The sequence below is a fragment of the Bufo bufo genome, chromosome 4 (assembly GCF_905171765.1).
Source record: "Bufo bufo chromosome 4, aBufBuf1.1, whole genome shotgun sequence".
Taxonomy (NCBI): Eukaryota; Metazoa; Chordata; class Amphibia; order Anura; family Bufonidae; genus Bufo; species Bufo bufo.
In genome coordinates, this window is record NC_053392.1 from 559,642,317 (window position 1) to 559,662,848 (window position 20,532).

Below are 20,532 nucleotides of genomic sequence, written 5' to 3' on the forward strand. Positions count from 1 at the left end.
GATATTATAAAGATATATATACAGAATTTTAAATGCATGTAGATTAAAAAAGTGCATTATTTCCTATTATAAAAACAAATAAGTAAAAAAAAAGATAAAAATTTAAACTGGAATACACCTTTCATGAACACTGATTTTATCAAAAACTGCAGCTATATATTCTGATTGGTCTTTTAAATAAATAATTTTAATAAATTAAATTTAAAAAGACGCCAATAAAAAGAGTTCCCACCTATAGCTATTGATAGCATATTGTTAGGATTTGCCATCAATTTCAGATACGTGCAGGTCTCACCTCTGGGACCTGCTGCTATTTCTAGAATGGTCCCGCCAAAGTGAAGGAGAGGCACTGTGCTTGACTATTTTTGGAAGTCCCATAGCGGTGAATGGAGAGCGCACTGCACATGCACGGCCATCTCTCCATTCACCACTATGTCAGAGTTTAACTATTTTTGGAACTCCCACAGTGTGATGAATAGAAGGTGTCTCCTCTTGAGCAGTGCACTCTCCTTCAGTATGGGGGGTCATGTTTTAGAGATATGTGCCACAGCTATCTGACGTTGATGGCAGAGGTGGGACCCACACCCATCTGACATTAAGGGTATATCTTAGCATCATCAATGTCTGAGATGGGAATACCCCTTTAATGGAAAATATAAAAACAATGGAGTCATTTATTAAGACCAGCGTTTTAGACACTGGTCTTAATATCCCCTATAGTTGGCGGTGGATCTGCGGGAGTTATGTAGAGGCACCGGCCTCTACATGAATTTGGCGGATCCACCGCAGTGCCTAAATGTAACACAGTTTCCAAACTGTCTTACAGTTACACTATTTTCTACGCCTAAACCAGGTGTACAAATTGGTAAATGAGATGGGCCTAACCACCCATCCCTTTCCCTACCCAATTTTTTAGACCTTACGTCAGCAGGGAAAAGTCGCAGATTGTGACACAAAGGACCTGTGCAGCACAATATGTGCCAGAAATACACCTAAAATAGGCATATTACTGGTTACTAAATGACCCAAATACATTTGGCAATATAAGGTTTTATATATTGGTTATATTATGGTTATGTGCTCAAATAGTGGAAAGAATAATATACCAGCCTACAAAACATTTCATAAATCATGGATTGTGCACACACATGTATTATGGCTCCATTCAACCACTTATCTGTATGGAGTCAAAATACTTCAACAAAAACAGCCTATGGGGCCATACTGTAGCTATTTTAGTTTTTGCTTTCATGTGAAGATACAAAGGTTCTCTCTTTCACCTTCATACAGAAAAAAACTATACTCTGGATAGGTCATCATTGGTATCTGATCGGTGGGGGGTCTGACGATCGGGACGATCAGCTGTTTGAGAAGGCACTAATGCTCATAGAAGTGCTGCAGCCTTCTTGCACCTCGCCAAGCAAAGTGCCGAACATAGTATAGTGGCTGTGCTTGGTATCACAGCTCATCGCCATTCACTTCAATGGGGATGAGCTTGGCATATGTGCTTTTTCAAACAGCTGATTAAGATAATCTCGGGTATCGGAACCCTAACTGGTCAGATACTGATGACCTATCCAGAGGAAAAATGCCATAAAACCCCTTTAATCCCACAATGCATTGTATTAAATGTCCATTCAGGTTATTGACTGTGCATTTCTGCTTTCATATTCTTGCTTGCTAAGTAAACACTTTATATTCTTCCATATCTGCCACTGTTGCCCAAAAATCATAAGTTTCTGTAGCCTTTGGTGTTTTTATGTATTAAAGACGACTCAACTGTCTAGCAATTTGCTTAAAATTTTCTGGCTAACTTTTTCCTCTCTAGCCAACTCTTTGAAGCCTGCACAGAATGCTGTATGAAAACCGATGTGACAAGAGATGTGTATTTAATACGTCTCACCAATTTTACTTTTTCGAAGGAACATTTGCCTCTGAAGAGATTCATAGAAAATAATGCCTCACTTTTGTATCATTGACCTCACACATATTACCTTCCATCTATACAGGCCCACTGATCACATGTAGACTCACATATAGATTTCTCCCATATTACCATTTCAGTGTTAAATAATTTTTTATTTTTGTTTAATGATCCGAAGCACTCATTTTTAATGAGGGGAAAAAGACCAGACCCAGCCCATTTGTCAGATTCTTCTTTGATGAGCCTGATATCAGATGATCTTCTTAAACATAAAAAATGAAGAGATAGTAACTGCTGACTATAAAATCATCAAAAGTAAAGAAAAAAAAGAAAAACAAAAAGACATTTGGGACGATCTTCTTCGTTAGCCTACAAATGCATTTTTTCTTCCTTTTTATTTCTTCTTCTTTTTGATATTTTTTGGGAATATCAATATATGAAACATAGGGTCAACTAGAGTTTGTAGACTGCAATTAACTTCTTTATCCCTGAGTCTGTCCATCGGGATTGAAAACCAGTATGCATTTTTTTCGATTTTGAAATGCAGATACTGTGCAGGAAGACCACTTGTTTGTCACAAACCATTTTTTGTTACTGTGGCAACATCTTCCCAATCTCCCTTGTGCTTTGCTGACTATGCTCTTGTTTCCCTTTAAGGTCTGGCACACCTGATGATGGGCGACCAAGGTATGGGCTCTGTTCCTTTTCCACTCTGCTTTTCATTGTTTCCTACTGTTCTGTAGCTGCTTCAGTCCTTCACTGCAACGATGGGCAAAATTGCTTTTAAGCTGTGTATGACTGCAAAACTTGACACATTATTTTAGCCACATCCTTATTTATTTTGTGCTCACTCCTGATATCCTTTTCCTTTTCTGCAATATAATAACTGAACTCAATTGGAACAGATCAAGCAGCTGATTGAAAAAAAAAAAGTGTATTGCTCAGATTGGGATAAACTGCTGAAGGGACAGGATGAAAATTGCCAAGACAAAAAAAAGTGTTCGCTATTTAGAATAAGAAACTCTCAGTTTATCATATTGTACCCAGCGAAGGCTCCATTAATTTTCATTGATGCATGGCTGATTGGTTCACTCTGAAAGCACATTGTAGCTGTCTCTGGAATGCAAACATCTTGCCGGTTAATCGTGAAGTAGCTAGTGTGCCATCTGCTTGCGTCATTCAAATTTTAATTTTATTTTAAAAAAGAGCATGGATGTCTTGAGCATGTCCAAGGTTGGTTGAATGTGCACCAGTCTTTGGGCCATGCATTTCCATCCTTCAATCCTCATCATCATCATATTTCACATGCTCATCAATAGCATTGTTTATTAGCAAATGATTGCATTTACATATATTCATGAATGTTTTTTATTTTTATTTTTTTTCCTCTGTCTTCGTTGTCTGGAAATGCTTTCTTCATGGAACCATTCCATCAAAATCGCTAGGTAAAAGTAAAGGTACTACTTTTTAATTTATCATTATAGATGTGTAACGTGTTTGTCAAAATGTGTCTCAATGTAAAGTATGTGAATATTTTAGATAAAAATTGTTGAATAACAAGGGTGGTTTTCCAAGTGCCTGGGAACCCTCTCTCTTCAAACTGTTCCCCCTTAGTTGTGTGGCAGTTCATAAGCACAAGAGATACTCAGATCCTGTTCAGTCTATCTGAGCTTCCCTCATAATAAACAGGCAGAGTGATCCTGAATTAGTCTGCTCTATCATAGAGAGAACTGTGTGCATAGTTAAAACTGCACAGTTCTCTCTATTCCATTTTTATACCCATGAAATCAGTGTTCAGCTTCCTGTTACAGTCAGAACAACACTGGAGACTAGAGAGGTGAGCCGTTCTGGAAACCCAGGTATGCAGCATAAACCCTTCTACTGCCACCCACCAGTAATATCAAATTAACTGACCTAGACCTCTATTATAACCTTTTCCGTCTCCTAGACCACCAGAGATACTAGAATCAATAGCCTTGCTGTCCCAGGCCTCTGAGTGTATTAATTCCTTTGCTGCCCTAGACCATCAGGGATACTTACATTATCTCTTGCACTGGTGTAGATCACTCAGGTTTCTGACATTAATTTGTTCAATGCACTAGACTACCAGGAATATAGACAATAACCTTTACACTGCCCTAGATCACTAGGGACACTAACAATAACACCTTTATTGCTATAGACTGCCAGGCATATGTAAATGAACTCCTCAACTGTTCTAGACCACCAGGGATACAGACATTAACTCCCTAGTGAGTACACATATTTAATGAGGTCTTCTTATAGATAAACAAAGTAAACTGGCATAAGCAAATAATTTAAAACAATAAAACACAGTACTCACTTGTTAAATTCCCTGCTTCTCTAGTTCTGTGGCTCTGGTGCTTCCTGCCAATTTCATTTGCTTGCCAGAAGCAATCATGGGCCAAGGGTGATGCCATTTTATACAGCACATAGCTGCTGAAACCAGTGATTTGCAGACCTCCATTTAACAATCCTATGTTTTCCTTTGAATTATTTTTCAGTATTTAATTTAATGTACCTTATTTTTCCTCTAAAATGTCCAAAAATGCCAGTGAGATTACCGTTGCAAATCCTATTCTTAAGGAAAGGCAACTTCAAGATTATTAGGTCTCCCTTTGTATCCATTTTATGTTCTGATGTCCATAGGTGATGCAGAGGGGATACTACCATTCCCAGGGCAGCTGATAAAAAGTATCTAATTACAATGTACTCTAGAGAGACCATTATGTTTTGTTTAATGTCTCAAAGTAGCACTAGAACAATCGCCAAAACAGTCAGGTTGATTTTCCACGAAAGTAATTGAGATGTATGAACAATGGAGCATTTACTGTAATCTACGCTGTGTGATGATGCAGAGAACAGAATGTGACTGTAATCCAGTTTTAAGGAAATTTACTAAGTAATGTGTGTGATAAATTTGGTGGTCTATAAAAATATTATTTTAATGAAAAATGAACTGCATAAAATTAAAATTTTGCAACTGAAATGTTTTTTGCTTAATTTCTGTCAATTTACATATTGATTTGTGATTCAACAGTCATTATGCCACATTGAACAAATTGCTTTGCTGTGTTCAAGTATTGTTTTTGGTAAATTTAAGACCCAACTCATGAACTAATTCTGCTGCTGTTTTCTATAGACCGGTGCACATTTGGTGAATTGGGTAAAATGATTAGCAAATAATTATTTTTAACTGGTTAAATAGGTTAATTTAAAAGTTAGTATAGAAATATAAAAGGATATTTGAAAGGAGTCGTCTATGTTCATGAATCGTTCATGAATACTAAAATATTTTGAAAATTATAAAGTAAATAGTAGGCTATTATGTCGAAATTCTGTTTATTCAAAGGTAAGTTATTTTTACAAGGAACAAGTGATTATAACTTCGGGGTATCATTGTATGAAATTTGTTCATAGAAATATGACAACTTAAAGAGGTATTTCCAATATCGCAATTATGCCCTGTTGACCCAGTTATAATAAAACAATTCATCTTAAAAAATGATATCATTAGAGATGATTCAATTCAATTTGTTCCAAATTTCGCAAAAGATTCTAATTTTCAGGAATCCCACATTTTTGTGATTCAAGTTCCTAATTCATCCAAAATGGCTCCCACGATTTTACAGATAAGAAGGCAAAGTAAAAGACATCTGCCAACAGCACAGGAAAATTTTTAGATTGCTTTTTAATTTAGAAAAAAATCTAGTAGTGTAGTGTGTTTTTAAACATTCTGTTTGTTACATGTGTTTACCTGTAGCCATATATGTCACTGTAATTTTCACATTACTAATGCTGTCTTAGCATTAAAGTGGTTTAAAGTAGTTGAACATAGTCCTAGGGAACCTCCGAGTGTCTGCCATGACTTTTCAGGGCAATTGGGACACTATATTTGGACCAAATTTAGTTGGACTAAATTGAATCTGATGGTCAATTCAACTGATTTCTGCATACAGTGTATTTAAAATTGATTTGCTCAAAGATCTGACCTCCTATGGTCTTAACCTTGTTGGCCCTAGTAATGTCCCCCAGAAGTCTTCTTGTAACAAGAGGCACATGTGCACTTCACTTCATGCAGTGGCATGGTGCATACACATTTTTGTGATTCTCACAGCACAAGGTGAGCAGTGATTGCCCTGTATCTGCCGATCTGCCACTCAGGTGAACAGTGATGCCTTTTGTGAAGTGTAGTTTTGAATGCATAATCATGTGATTACATGGTTTGCAATTTCACAGAAAGCTGCAGAGGTACCAATTAGGGATAGTAGAACACATAAGAGGTGGGTGAATTCCCAGTTTGTATCTATTTTAAATATATCCATGTAACTATGACTTTTGATTAAAAAAACATGAAATGGAGCATCCTCTATAAAACTTATTGTATGAGTCTCTGTGGCTTGTAATAGTCAGAGATATTTCTCCAATACCTATATTGCACAAATTGTATTACTATGACATAAAATACTATCATTTTGCAGAAACTATTGGTATTTAAATTTTTTTCTTAACCTCTGTGTCCAATATCCTGTGGAAATTGCTTCAATCAATAGAAACATAGAAACATAGAATGTGTCGGCAGATAAGAACCATTTGGCCCATCTAGTCTGCCCAATATACTGAATACTATGGATAGCCCCCGGCCCTTATCTTATATGAAGGATGGCCTTATGCCTATCCCATGCATGCTTAAACCCCTTCACTGTATTTGCAGCTACCACTTCTGCAGGAAGGCTATTCCATGCATCCACTACTCTCTCAGTAAAGTAATACTTCCTTATATTACTTTTAAACCTTTGCCCCTCTAATTTAACCACCTCCCGACCGCCTAACGCACGGATGCGTCCGGAAGGTGGTTGATTCATTCCTCCTGGACGCATCCGTGCGTCATCTCGCGAGACGCGAGATTTCGGGTATTGCCGGCCCGCGCATGCGCATCGCGGGCCGGCAAAAGTTAAAGAACAATTTCGTCACCAGCCTGCCAGCAACGATCATTGGCTGGCAGGCTGGCGATTTTCAAAAAATCCAATCACAAGCCATATAACAGATCATATTAGTAAATATGATCTGTTATATGGCTTGTCTGCTCCTGTGCTGGTCCTTTTCGTCGGTTGGATCCAGCACAGGAGCAGACTGAACTGTGAGTACACCAAACACTACACCTTAGCCCCAGATCACCCCCCTGCACCCCAATTAACCCTTTGATCACCCCTTTGATCGCCCCTGTCAATCACTAGTGAAAGGAAAAAAAGTGATCAGTGTAAACTGTCACTTTTTTTTTTCCACTAGTATTGGCTGTTAGGTTTTAGGGATAGTTTAGGCCCCTTGGTTAGGTAGTTAGCGTCAGTTAGCGCCCAGCCCACTGCACCGCAGTCACTTTTATTCGCTGATTAGCGTATCGCTAATCAGCATTTGTACTTTTATAGTATCTGTAAGTGATCAAAACTGATCACTGTCAGATCTATACTTGTATTAGTGTCACCTTAGCTCGCCCTCCACCCAAAACGCAGTGTTTGCCCGATCAGGCCTGATCGGTCGCCCACACGTGCGTTCACCCACGCCCGCCCCGCCGCAGTGACAAAAAATTTTTTGTTTTTTGATCACTGCACATTCACTGTACACGCACTGCGGCGATAAAAAAATCAGTTTTGATATTTTTTATCAACCGCAGCGGCCTCCGGTACTTCGCTAGCCTCCCCTTTGTAAGACAGGTTTGCTTTTTTTCTTGGGTAGTCTCAGGGAATACCCCTAAATTTAGTAGTCCAAAATGTCAAACAGGGGGTATTCTTCTGAAGAGGCCTACAGGATTCTGACCCAGTCGGATGAGGAGTGGGAACCCTCATCTGACGAATCTAGCGGGTCAGAATATGAACCTGTGGAAAGCAGTGGCTCTCTGACCCAAAGTTCGGACGAGGAGGCTGAGGTCCCTGATAGCACCAGGCGTACCCGGCCCCGTGTCGCTAGACCACAGGTTACGCAGGATCCGCTTCAAGAGCAGCAGAGTGGGGCTGTCGCTGCCGGATCACGTGGTGAGGCATACACCAGCAGCGCAGCCCTTCCTGGACCTAGTACCAGCACTGCCGTACAACATGGTGAAGTAGCGAGCACCAGAAGGGCAGTTGAAGCTGGTACGGTGGCACGTGCAGTAGTTACCCCGTCGCAGCCACCGCACAGACAGGCCCGTAGAGCCCCTAGAGTCCCTGAGGTGCTGGCAAACCCTGATTGGCAGTCACCAACTTCAGCCGCACCTGTAGTTCCCCCTTTCACCGCCCAGTCTGGAGTTCGGGTTGAGACGGCTCAAATCGGTTCGGCCCTGGGATTTTTTGAGCTGTTCTTGACTGCGGAGCTCTTGGACTTAGTCGTGGCAGAGACAAACCGGTATGCCACACAATTTATAACCGCAAACCCGGGAAGCTTTTATGCCCAGCCTTTCCGGTGGAAACCAGTCCAAGTTTCCGAAATTAAAATTTTTCTGGGCCTTCTCCTCAACATGGGTCTAACTAAAAAGCATGAATTGCGGTCATATTGGTCCACGAACCCAATTCATCACATGCCCATGTTCTCTGCTGCTATGTCCAGGACACGATTTGAGACCATCCTCCGTTTTCTGCATTTTAGCGACAACACCACCTCCCGTCCCAGAGGCCACCCAGCTTTTGACCGGCTCCACAAAATTCGGCCCCTCATAGACCATTTCAACCAGAAATTTGCAGATTTGTATACCCCCGAGCAAAACATCTGCATAGACGAGTCCCTAATACATTTTACCGGGCGCCTTGGCTTCAAACAATACATCCCAAGCAAGCGTGCCCGGTATGGGGTCAAATTGTATAAGCTCTGTGAAAGGGCCACAGGCTATACCCACAAATTTCGTGTCTATGAGGGAAAAGATCAGACCCTGGAGCCGGTCGGTTGCCCTGACTACCTGGGGAGCAGTGGGAAGACAGTCTGGGACTTGGTGTCACCCTTATTCGGCAAGGGGTACCATCTTTATGTGGACAATTTCTACACAAGTGTGGCCCTCTTTAGGCATTTGTTTCTAGAACGGATTTGCGCCTGTGGCACCGTGCGACCTAGTCGCCGGGGCTTCCCCCAACGGCTTGTTACCACCCGTCTTGCAAGGGGGGAGAGGGCTGCCTTGTGTAATGAAGAACTGCTCGCGGTGAAATGGAGAGACAAGCGTGACGTTTACATGCTCTCCTCCATTCACGCAGACACGACAATCCAAATTGAGCGAGCAACCCGTGTCATTGAAAAGCCCCTCTCAGTCCACGACTATAATTTGCTCATGGGAGGGGTGGACTTCAATGACCAGATGTTGTCTCCGTATTTAGTTTCCCGCAGAACCAGACGCTGGTATAAGAAGGTGTCTGTATATTTGATTCAATTGGCGCTGTATAATAGTTTTGTTCTCTACAGTAAGGCTGGGAGAACACGATCCTTCCTCAAATTCCAGGAAGAGATCATCGAGAACCTCCTGTATCCAGAAGGTTCCGTGGCCCCATCCACCAGTGTAGTTAGCCGTCTACACGAGCGACATTTCCCCAATGTCGTTGCTGGTACCTCAATCCAACCGTCACCCCGAAAAAGATGTCGTGTCTGTAGCAGGAGTGGAATAAGGCGTGACACCCGCTATTTCTGTCCTGACTGCCCTGACCACCCTGCCCTATGCTTAGGAGAGTGTTTCCGGAAGTACCACACACAGGTACACCTAGCATAGGGATCACATCTCACCAGGACAGGCACACAGGGCTATTAGGGCCCATTCACTCACAGCTGCTGCAAACGTCTCCTTTCACATGGGACAAAGTGCATAACGTACTTCGCCACATCTTTGGGCGATTTGCGCTTTGCACATTGACCCATGGGGAAGGAGAGGTTTGTTCTATAAAGGTAAAAAAAAAACAAAAAAAAAAAAAACACCAGTAAGCAAAAAGGTTAATGTTCAGTTCAAAAAGTTAAAGTTTCTATGTTCTCTTCCAAAGTTAATAAAATTATTGTGTTGCGGCCTGGTTTTTTCTCTTTTTTTTTTTTTTTTTTACCTTCCAGGTGGACCAACCGATCGACTAGCTGCAGCACTGATGTGCATTCGGACAGAAGCATTGCGCTGCTGTCAGATTACACGCAAGTCGGTGTATGCGGCGCTGCAAGACGAGATTTCTCCTCTGCAGTAAAAGATACGTTTGCCGAGGCATATGAGCTGAGGAGGTGGCGGTGTTCATATACTTTGGCAAACACTTTGTATATATAAAAAAAAAAATCCCGGCAATGATTTATTCATCCACATCGATTGATGTGAATGGAGAAATCGGGTTTGCCAGGGCATACGAGCTAAGTGGGCATGGATGTTGGGCGGAGCTCCTATGTCCTGGCAGACGCCTTTCCCCTCCTTTTTCTTTTTTTGGCAGAGATTTTTTCATCCACATTGATCGATGCGAATGAAGAAATCTGTGCTGTTCATTTTTTTCTTTCAGCCCAGCGGCTGAACGGAAAAAAAAAATCTCATTACCTGTATGCTCAATATAAGGAGAATAGCAGAAACTCCTAATGCTGGGCATACATGTAATGATTGCGGAGACCCTCAAATGCCAGGGCAGTACAAACACCCCACAAATAACACCATTTTGGAAAGAAGACACCCCAAGGTATTCGCTGAGGGGCATATTGAGTCCATGAAAGATTGAAATTTTTGTCCCAAGTTAGCGGAAAGGGAGACTTTGTGAGAACAAAATCCAAAAAATCAATTTCCGCTAACTTGTGCCAAAATTTTTTTTTTTCAATGAACTCGCCATGCCCCTCATTGAATACCTTGGGGTGTCTTCTTTCCAAAATGGGGTCACATGTGGGGTATTTATACTGCCCTGGCATTTTAGGGGCCCCAAAGCGTGAGAAGAAGTCTGGTATCCAAATGTCTAAAAATGCCCTCCTAAAAGGAATTTGGGCCCCTTTGCCCACCTAGGCTGCAAAAAAGTGTCACACATATGGTATCTCCGTATTCAGCAGAAGTTGGGGAATATGTTTTGGGGTGTCATTTTACATATACACATGCTGGGTGAGATAAATATCTTGGTCAAATGCCAACTTTGTATAAAAAAAATGGGAAAAGTTGTCTTTTGCCAAGATATTTCTCTCACCCAGCATGGGTATATGTAAAATGACACCCCAAAACACATTCCCCACCTTCTCCTGAGTACGGAGATACCAGATGTGTGACACTTTTTTGCAGCCTAGGTGGGCAAAGGGGCCCACATTCCAAAGAGCACCTTTCAGATTTCACAGGTCATTTACCTACTTACCAGACATTAGGGCCCCTGGAAAATGCCAGGGCAGTATAACTACCCCACAAGTGACCCCATTTTGGAAAGAAGACACCCCAAGGTATTCCGTGAGGGGCATGGCAAGTTCCTAGAATTTTTTATTTTTTGTCACAAGTTAGTGGAAAATGATGATTTTTTTTTTTTTTTTTTTTTTCATACAAAGTCTCCTATTCCACTAACTTGTGACAAAAAAAAAAAAATTCCATGAACTCACTATGCCCATCAGCGAATACCTTGGGGTCTCTTCTTTCCAAAATGGGGTCACTTGTGGGGTAGTTATACTGCCCTGGCATTCTAGGGGCCCAAATGTGTGGTAAGGAGTTTGAAATCAAATTCTGTAAAAAATGACGAGTGAAATCCGAAAGGTGCTCTTTGGAATATGGGCCCCTTTGCCCACCTAGGCTGCAAAAAAGTGTCACACATCTGGTATCTCCGTACTCAGGAGAAGGTGGGGAATGTGTTTTGGGGTGTCATTTTATATATACCCATGCTGGGTGAGAGAAATATCTTGGCAAAAGACAACTTTTCCCATTTTTTTATACAAAGTTGTCATTTGACCAAGATATTTATCTCACCCAGCATGGGTATATGTAAAATGACACCCCAAAACACATTCCTCAACTTCTCCTGAGTACGGGGATACCAGATGTGTGACACTTTTTTGCAGCCTAGGTGGGCAAAGGGGCCCATATTCCAAAGAGCACCTTTCGGATTTCACAGGTCATTTTTCACTGAATTTGATTTCAAACTCCTTACCACACATTTGGGCCCCTAGAATGCCAGGGCAGTATAACTACCCCACAAGTGACCCCATTTTGGAAAGAAGAGACCCCAAGGTATTCGCTGATGGGCATAGTGAGTTCATGGAAGTTTTTATTTTTTGTCACAAGTTAGTGGAATATGAGACTTTGTATGAAAAAAAAAAAAAAAAAAAAAATCATCATTTTCCACTAACTTGTGACAAAAAATAAAAAATTCTAGGAACTCGCCATGCCCCTCACGGAATACCTTGGGGTGTCTTCTTTCCAAAATGGGGTCACTTGTGGGGTAGTTATACTGCCCTGGCATTCTAGGGGCCCAAATGTGTGGTAAGGAGTTTGAAATCAAATTCAGTAAAAAATGACGAGTGAAATCCGAAAGGTGCTCTTTGGAATATGGGCCCCTTTGCCCACCTAGGCTGCAAAAAAGTGTCACACATCTGGTATCTCCGTACTCAGGAGAAGGTGGGGAATGTGTTTTGGGGTGTCATTTTATATATACCCATGCTGGGTGAGAGAAATATCTTGGCAAAAGACAACTTTTCCCATTTTTTTATACAAAGTTGTCATTTGACCAAGATATTTATCTCACCCAGCATGGGTATATGTAAAAAGACACCCCAAAACACATTCCTCAACTTCTCCTGAGTACGGGGATACCAGATGTGTGACACTTTTTTGCAGCCTAGGTGGGCAAAGGGGCCCATATTCCAAAGAGCACCTTTCGGATTTCACAGGTCATTTTTCACTGAATTTGATTTCAAACTCCTTACCACACATTTGGGCCCCTAGAATGCCAGGGCAGTATAACTACCCCACAAGTGACCCCATTTTGGAAAGAAGAGACCCCAAGGTATTCGCTGATGGGCATAGTGAGTTCATGGAAGTTTTTATTTTTTGTCACAAGTTAGTGGAATATGAGACTTTGTATGAAAAAAAAAAAAAAAAAAAAAAATCATCATTTTCCACTAACTTGTGACAAAAAATAAAAAATTCTAGGAACTCGCCATGCCCCTCACGGAATACCTTGGGGTGTCTTCTTTCCAAAATGGGGTCACTTGTGGGGTAGTTATACTGCCCTGGCATTCTAGGGGCCCAAATGTGTGGTAAGGAGTTTGAAATCAAATTCAGTAAAAAATGACGAGTGAAATCCGAAAGGTGCTCTTTGGAATATGGGCCCCTTTGCCCACCTAGGCTGCAAAAAAGTGTCACACATCTGGTATCTCCGTACTCAGGAGAAGGTGGGGAATGTGTTTTGGGGTGTCATTTTATATATACCCATGCTGGGTGAGAGAAATATCTTGGCAAAAGACAACTTTTCCCATTTTTTTATACAAAGTTGTCATTTGACCAAGATATTTATCTCACCCAGCATGGGTATATGTAAAATGACACCCCAAAACACATTCCTCAACTTCTCCTGAGTACGGGGATACCAGATGTGTGACACTTTTTTGCAGCCTAGGTGGGCAAAGGGGCCCATATTCCAAAGAGCACCTTTCGGATTTCACAGGTCATTTTTCACTGAATTTGATTTCAAACTCCTTACCACACATTTGGGCCCCTAGAATGCCAGGGCAGTATAACTACCCCACAAGTGACCCCATTTTGGAAAGAAGAGACCCCAAGGTATTCGCTGATGGGCATAGTGAGTTCATAGAACTTTTTATTTTTTGTCAAAAGTTAGTGGAATATGAGACTTTGTAAGAAAAAAAAAAAAAAAAAAAAAAATCATCATTTTCCGCTAACTTGTGACAAAAAATAAAAAGTTCTATGAACTCACTATGCCCATCAGCGAATACCTTAGGGTGTGTACTTTCCGAAATGGGGTCATTTGTGGGGTGTTTGTACTGTCTGGCCATTGTAGAACCTCAGGAAACATGACAGGTGCTCAGAAAGTCAGAGCTGCTTCAAAAAGCGGAAATTCACATTTTTGTACCATAGTTTGTAAACGCTATAACTTTTACCCAAACCATTTTTTTTCTACCCAAACATTTTTTTTTTATCAAAGACATGTAGAACTATAAATTTAGAGCAAAATTTCTATATGGATGTCGTTTTTTTTGCAAAATTTTACAACTGAAAGTGAAAAAATGTCATTTTTTTGCAAAAAAATCGTTAAATTTCGATTAATAACAAAAAAAGTAAAAATGTCAGCAGCAATGAAATACCACCAAATGAAAGCTCTATTAGTGAGAAGAAAAGGAGGTAAAATTCATTTGGGTGGTAAGTTGCATGACCGAGCAATAAACGGTGAAAGTAGTGTAGGTCAGAAGTGTAAAAAGTGGCCTGGTCTTTCAGGGTGTTTAAGCACTGGGGGCTGAGGTGGTTAAAACTGTGTCCTCTTGTGGTAGTTTTTCTTCTTTTAAATATGCTCTCCTCCTTTACCGAGTTGATTCCCTTTATGTATTTAAAAGTTTCTATCATATCCCCTCTGTCTCTTCTTTCTTCCAAGCTATACATATTAAGGTCCTTTAACCTTTCCTGGTAAGTTTTATCCTGCAATCCATGTACTAGTTTAGTAGCTCTTCTCTGAACTCTCTCTAGAGTATCTATATCCTTCTGGAGATATGGCCTCCAGTACTGCGCACAATACTCCAAGTGAGGTCTCACCAGTGTTCTGTACAGCGGCATAAGCACTTCACTCTTTCTACTGCTTATACCTCTCCCTATACATCCAAGCATTCTGCTGGCATTTCGTGCTGCTCTATTACATTGTCTTCCCACCTTTAAGTCTTCTGAAATAATTACTCCTAAATCCCTTTCCTCAGATACTGAGGTCAGGACTGTGTCAAATATTCTATATTCTGCCCTTGGGTTTTTACGCCCCAGGTGCATTATCTTGCACTTATCCACATTAAATTTCAGTTTCCAGAGTTCTGACCATTCTTCTAGTTTTCCTAAATCCTTTTCCATTTTGCGTTTCCCTCCAGGAACATCAACCCTATTACATATCTTTGTGTCATCAGCAAAAAGACAAACCTTACCATCGAGGCCTTTTGCAATATCACTTATGACGATATTAAACAAAATCGGTCCCAGTACAGATCCCTGTGGAACCCCACTGGTAACATGACCTTGTTTTGAATGTTCTCCATTGACTACAACCCTCTGTTGTCTGTCACTCAGCCACTGCCTTATCCACTCAACAATATGGGAGTCCATGCTCAATGACTTCAGTTTATTGATAAGTCTTCTATGTGGGACAGTGTCAAAAGCCTTACTAAAATCTAGATATGCGATGTCTACTGCACCTCCACCGTCTATTATTTTATTCACCCAGTCAAAAAAATCTATAAGATTTGTTTGACATGATCTCCCTGAAGTAAACCCATGTTGTTTTTCATCTTGCAATCCATGGGATTTTAGATGTTCCACAATCCTATCCTTTAATAGGGTTTCCATTAATTTGCCTACTATTGATGTCAGACTCACTGGTCTATAGTTGCTCGATTCCTCCCTACTACCTTTCTTGTGAATGGGCACGACATTTGCCAATTTCCAATCTTCCGGGACGACTCCTGTTACTAATGATTGGTTAAATAAATCTGTTAACGGTTTTGCCAGCTCACCACTAAGCTCTTTTAATAATTTTGGGTGTATCTCATCAGGCCCCTGTGACTTATTTGTCTTCACCTTAGACAGCAAACTTAGAACATCTTCCTCTGTAAAGATACATGCATCCAACGATTTATTAGTCATTCTTTCTAGTGGAGGTCCTTCTCCTTTTTCTTTTGTAAAAACTGAACAGAAGTATTCATTAAGGCAGTCGGCTAGCCCTTTATTCTCTTCTACATACCTTCCGTCCTTTGTTTTTAATTTAGTTATTCCTTGTTTTAATTTCCTTTTTTCATTTATATATCTGAAGAATGTCTTATCCCCTTTTTTCATAGACTGAGCTAGTTTTTCTTCTGCCTGCGCTTTAGAAGTTCTTATAACTTGCTTGGCCTCTCTCTGCCTAATCTTGTAGATTTCCTTATCTTCATTGCTCTGGTTTTTTTTATAATTACAAAATGCTAGCTTTTTATTTTTAATGATTTGGGCCACTTCTGCTGAGTACCACAGTGGTCTCCTCCTTTTTTTGATTTTACTGACAAGTCTAATGCAATTTTCTGTTGCCTTCAATAATGCACCTTTTAAGTAGTCCCATTTCTCCTGGACTCCATGTAATCCGTTCCAGTCTGATAAGGACTCATTTATGACTAATTTCATTTTTGAAAAGTCTGTTTTTCTAAAATCTAAAACTTTTGTTTTTGTGTGGTGGGACTCTTTCACAGTTCTTATATTAAACCACACTGACTGGTGATCACTAGATCCCAAGGTTTCGCCTACAATGACATCATATACCGAATCCCCATTTGTGAATACCAAATCCAAAATGGCCTCCCTCCGGGTTGGCTCCTCAACCACTTGTTGTAGAGATAACCCCAGTAGGGAATTTAGAATATCTGTACTCCTGGTAGAACTTGCTATTTTGGTTTTCCAGTTTATATCTGGAAGATTGAAATCTCCCATAATGATAACTTCTCCTTTCATTGTCATTTTAGCTATTTCTTCAACTAGTAGATCATCTAGTTCTTTAACTTGACCAGGTGGTCTATATATCACACCTACACGAGTTACTGCATGGTTAGCAAACTGCAACGTAACCCAAACTGACTCTATGTTGGCCTCACCAACTTGTATTAGGTTAGATTTAATGCTATCTTTCACATACAGGGCCACTCCTCCTCCTTTCTTGCCTTCTCTGTCTCTTCTGTATAAAGAGTACCCTGGTATGGTTATGTGCCAGTCATTTCTTTCATTAAACCATGTCTCCGTAACAGCCACTAAATCTACATTCTCAGATGCCATTATTGACCCAAGTTCATTGATTTTTTTACCTAAACTGCGAGCATTTGTAGACAGGACTCTGAGCTTATCATTTCTTAACCTCTGTGCTTCTGACCTGTTCTGGCATTGTTTCGGGGGGCAATTGGACTCTTTTATTTTCACTCTTTTGCCCCCCCCCCCTTCCTAGTTTAAATACTCTTCCGCAAATTCTTGGAGTTGTTCACTAAGTACATGCATCACAGGTTATTGTAAAACTGCAGTATCTACACTTTACATCTGTGTTGGAGGCTCCATTCGGAGTGTCACTAAGTACATGCATCACAGGTTATTGTAAAACTGCAGTATCTACACTTTACATCTGTGTTGGAGGCTCCATTCAGAGTGTCCATCACAGATTCCACCAAAAAGAGCAGACAAAAAAGTCCTGCATGCAAAGCTTTGTTCCCCATAAGCAAACAGAACCAAACCAACCCCATTATAGTCAGTAGGATCTGTTCAGCTCCGTTGGTCTTAGTTATGCGTCAAATCCGGCACTTTTATTATTTTCGGTGTTCTGCTCCTCTAACTGAGCAAAACAATGGATGGTTTGATTGGTGTAAAGCCACATTTTTAATTATCATTAGTTAGATGGGGATCCAACATTCAGAACCCTTATCTAGTTGGCCAAAATAGAAATTAGGAGATTTGTCAATCTTGGAGGACCTGGCATGATCATAGCTTACCTTGACCGCTCATTGATTCCAATAGAACATTGCTTCATTTTACTCACGGTCGAGCTACATGCAAATTGAAATTAGTTTTCTAGACCCTCCATAGTTTACAGCTTTACATCACCATATCATTAGGGGATCCTTCTAATTAAAAGGAATTGTTAAAAGTGTAGAATCTCTTTAAGCACATATGGAAACACCATACTATGATTCAATATAAGTGCATTCTATAGAATAGTGCATATTAAATTAGTGATTTCGTGAGACAGTATTATGAATACAATAAATTAATTTATCATTTAGAATTAATAGGCAACTTGATGTAATTTTTCTTTCTTCCTATTTCTAATATAATTGGCACAGATTCAATTTTAATTCAGTTTTAACATTTTTCAAAAGGAAAATAAATGTGAATAACAATATTTTTGGGATGCTTTAGGATTGCTGACGTCCTCGTTTTCTTTTGACCTTAATAACAGCAGTAAATGCTCTTAGGTCACATTGCTGAGGGCTATCTGTTCATCTCACTGGAGATTGTCATCACTGAAGTAGTGTCTTCTAAGGTCGTCTGAGGCTGAGAAGGATGGAAGATGTTTGGAAACTAAGTCAACAGATCAATTCAAGATTAAAACATTATGCTTTAAAGTCAGCATAAAATAGAAATAATAAATAGACCAATATATTTGAAGCTGTTACTTTTGGAAATGTGTTCCCCTCCAACAGAAAACTATTAAAGAAGAAAAGTCTATCAACTGTAGCCTTGATTATAATTTTATCCAAAAATTCACAGCACTCAAAGCCGATGAATTAATCCATATTTTATTATAAAAAACTCAAACATCCAAAGTACAATCAAGATGTATAAAATAAGTCATGAGTCATAGAAATGTCATTGTTTACAGTATCTCAAGCTAAATGTTTTGGCCTGTGTGGACCTTCCACAGCGGATAGATCCAGGGCAATACAATCCAGCAGCTATCTGGCCACAGATCTATCTGCTGAGGAAGGTCCGCACGGACTGAAAGTTTGGCTTCATATATACAGTGGCATTTCTATGATTCATGATTTATTTATACATCTGGATCGTACTTTGGATGTTTGAGTTTTTTACAATAAAATATGGATTAATTGCATTGTATTTTTTTTAAAATGCAATGAATTTTTCGATAAATGCTTGATGACTGACCAGTCCTTCATGGGCACCAACCCAGACAAGTGTGCAGACCTCACTTCTCTCTACTTTTTATTATAATTTTATTACTCTGTATGACTACTTGTAGAATATGGATATTTTATATATTTTAAAAACTTTGCTATATATACTTCCAGGTAGCGGTACATGCACAGTTGCTGCTCTGGTAGCAGTAGAGAGCAGCACAGGTTTGAGATTGTCAAGTTGAGATGTCTGGCCTTGTCAATGAAATGGCAACGGGGAGCTTCTTGAGCAGTAGAGACAGGCCCCCACTGGTCAAGGACTCTGATAAATCAATTCACTCATCTATAGTATTAATATATTGAATTTTTTTTAAACGTTTTGGATGTTAAAGGATGGTTGGCTGCACACTATTAACAGTGTAAATTTTTTTTGTATTCATTTATATTTTATAATAGATATAGGTTAATTTTATAGAGACGTTAGCTCCATACAAAAGAATAACTGTTTTATTGAATCATTACCTGGAGTGATGCAGGTTCTTTCAATAGATAAGTAAGCATTCTGGCTAAGCGACCAGTTTAGACCATATGTGTACCCCAGGCAAGCTCTCATCATTGCTTCTACTGAACTACTCTAAAGGGGGATACTTTTGGACTTTTATAAACACAAACCCTTTTACATTGTAAAATGAGTGATACAAAACAATAAAAAAAAACATTTATTTTAATTTAAATTACATTTTTTTATTTATTATTTTTAATAACTTTCATCTCTGCTCGAATTCAGTTGAGTGCTTGTCATTCAACTACTAGAGTGGTGACAATGTAATCATAGATAGAAATTGTGATTGATGCTGAGAAGAGACAAGAAAATTGATTCTAAATGAACCCAATTCAACCCAAATTTTTTAAAAATTTGTGCTGCTTCCAATCCAAATTTTTGATGATTCGATTCAGTCAAATTTTTGAGGCAATAGGGTTTAAACCATATAATTGGCACTTAACATTAACATTTTAGTGCATCTTCAGTAGACCTTTCACCTATAAAATCCAGCATGGCTCAATACTACCTGTTACAGTTTTTAGAGCTCAGGAGCAAGACATTAGAGATAAACAATTTTCTTGAGTCTCTGATTTAGCAAATTCTTTAAAAATGTAATTTTACCCCCATCAAGTATGCTCCAATTCTGCAAAAAAAAATTGTTATATAACACTGTAAGGTCCCATAAAACTCATATTTTTGCCTCTCAAACACCAGAGAAAAATATGTCCTAGAAGACTAGAGACAGAGAGACCCACATATAATACTTCTGTGTGAGACATGCCAATTCTCCTTCCAAAAGCTTGTGTGTCTCAAGAATAAAAATTGCACTGGTTAGCTAAGTAGCCTTTGTCGGGGTCTTGGGATGCCTAGAGACATCACCTAGTATGCATGGGGAGTATTGCAGCCCAGGCAATGCTGCTTTGCATTTCTGGAAACATATATGCAAATTAGCATATCTTATATCTTCTGGCATCAGATAGGCTTAGGGTTCTTATCTCTTTGGAAGTAAAGCCAATTTGCATATCTTTGGATTTCTGGTAAAGACATTCAAATTTACTTTTCTTCCAAAAAGTAAATAACACTAAGCCTGTCTGATGCCAGAAGATGTAAGATATGCCAATTTGCATATACGTTTCCCAACAATGCAGAGCATTCGTGTTGGCTGCACTACAATATCCCTCATGCATACTAGGTGGTCTCCCAAATGTGAAAGAGCACCCACAGGAGCATTCCAAGCCAATCAGCTAACCACTGCAATTTTTTCATGAGA

At 39.7% G+C, this 20,532-nt stretch overlaps 1 protein-coding gene across 9 annotated transcripts in view; it reads left to right on the forward strand.

Moving 5' to 3' along the window:
- NRXN1 (neurexin 1) overlaps positions 1-20,532 on the forward strand; it is a 1,679,151-nt gene that overhangs the window by 182,519 nt on the left and 1,476,100 nt on the right. For 7 of the 9 annotated variants that reach the window (XM_040430258.1, XM_040430259.1, XM_040430265.1 and 4 more), the window contains exons 3-4: positions 2,582-2,611; positions 3,370-3,381. The exons of 1 other annotated variant lie outside the window; for it this stretch is intronic. In XM_040430258.1, the coding sequence (XP_040286192.1) occupies positions 2,582-2,611; positions 3,370-3,381 (42 nt within the window). The remainder of the gene's footprint in view (positions 1-2,581; positions 2,612-3,369; positions 3,382-20,532) is intronic. One more of the 9 variants, XM_040430262.1, reaches the window with a different exon arrangement.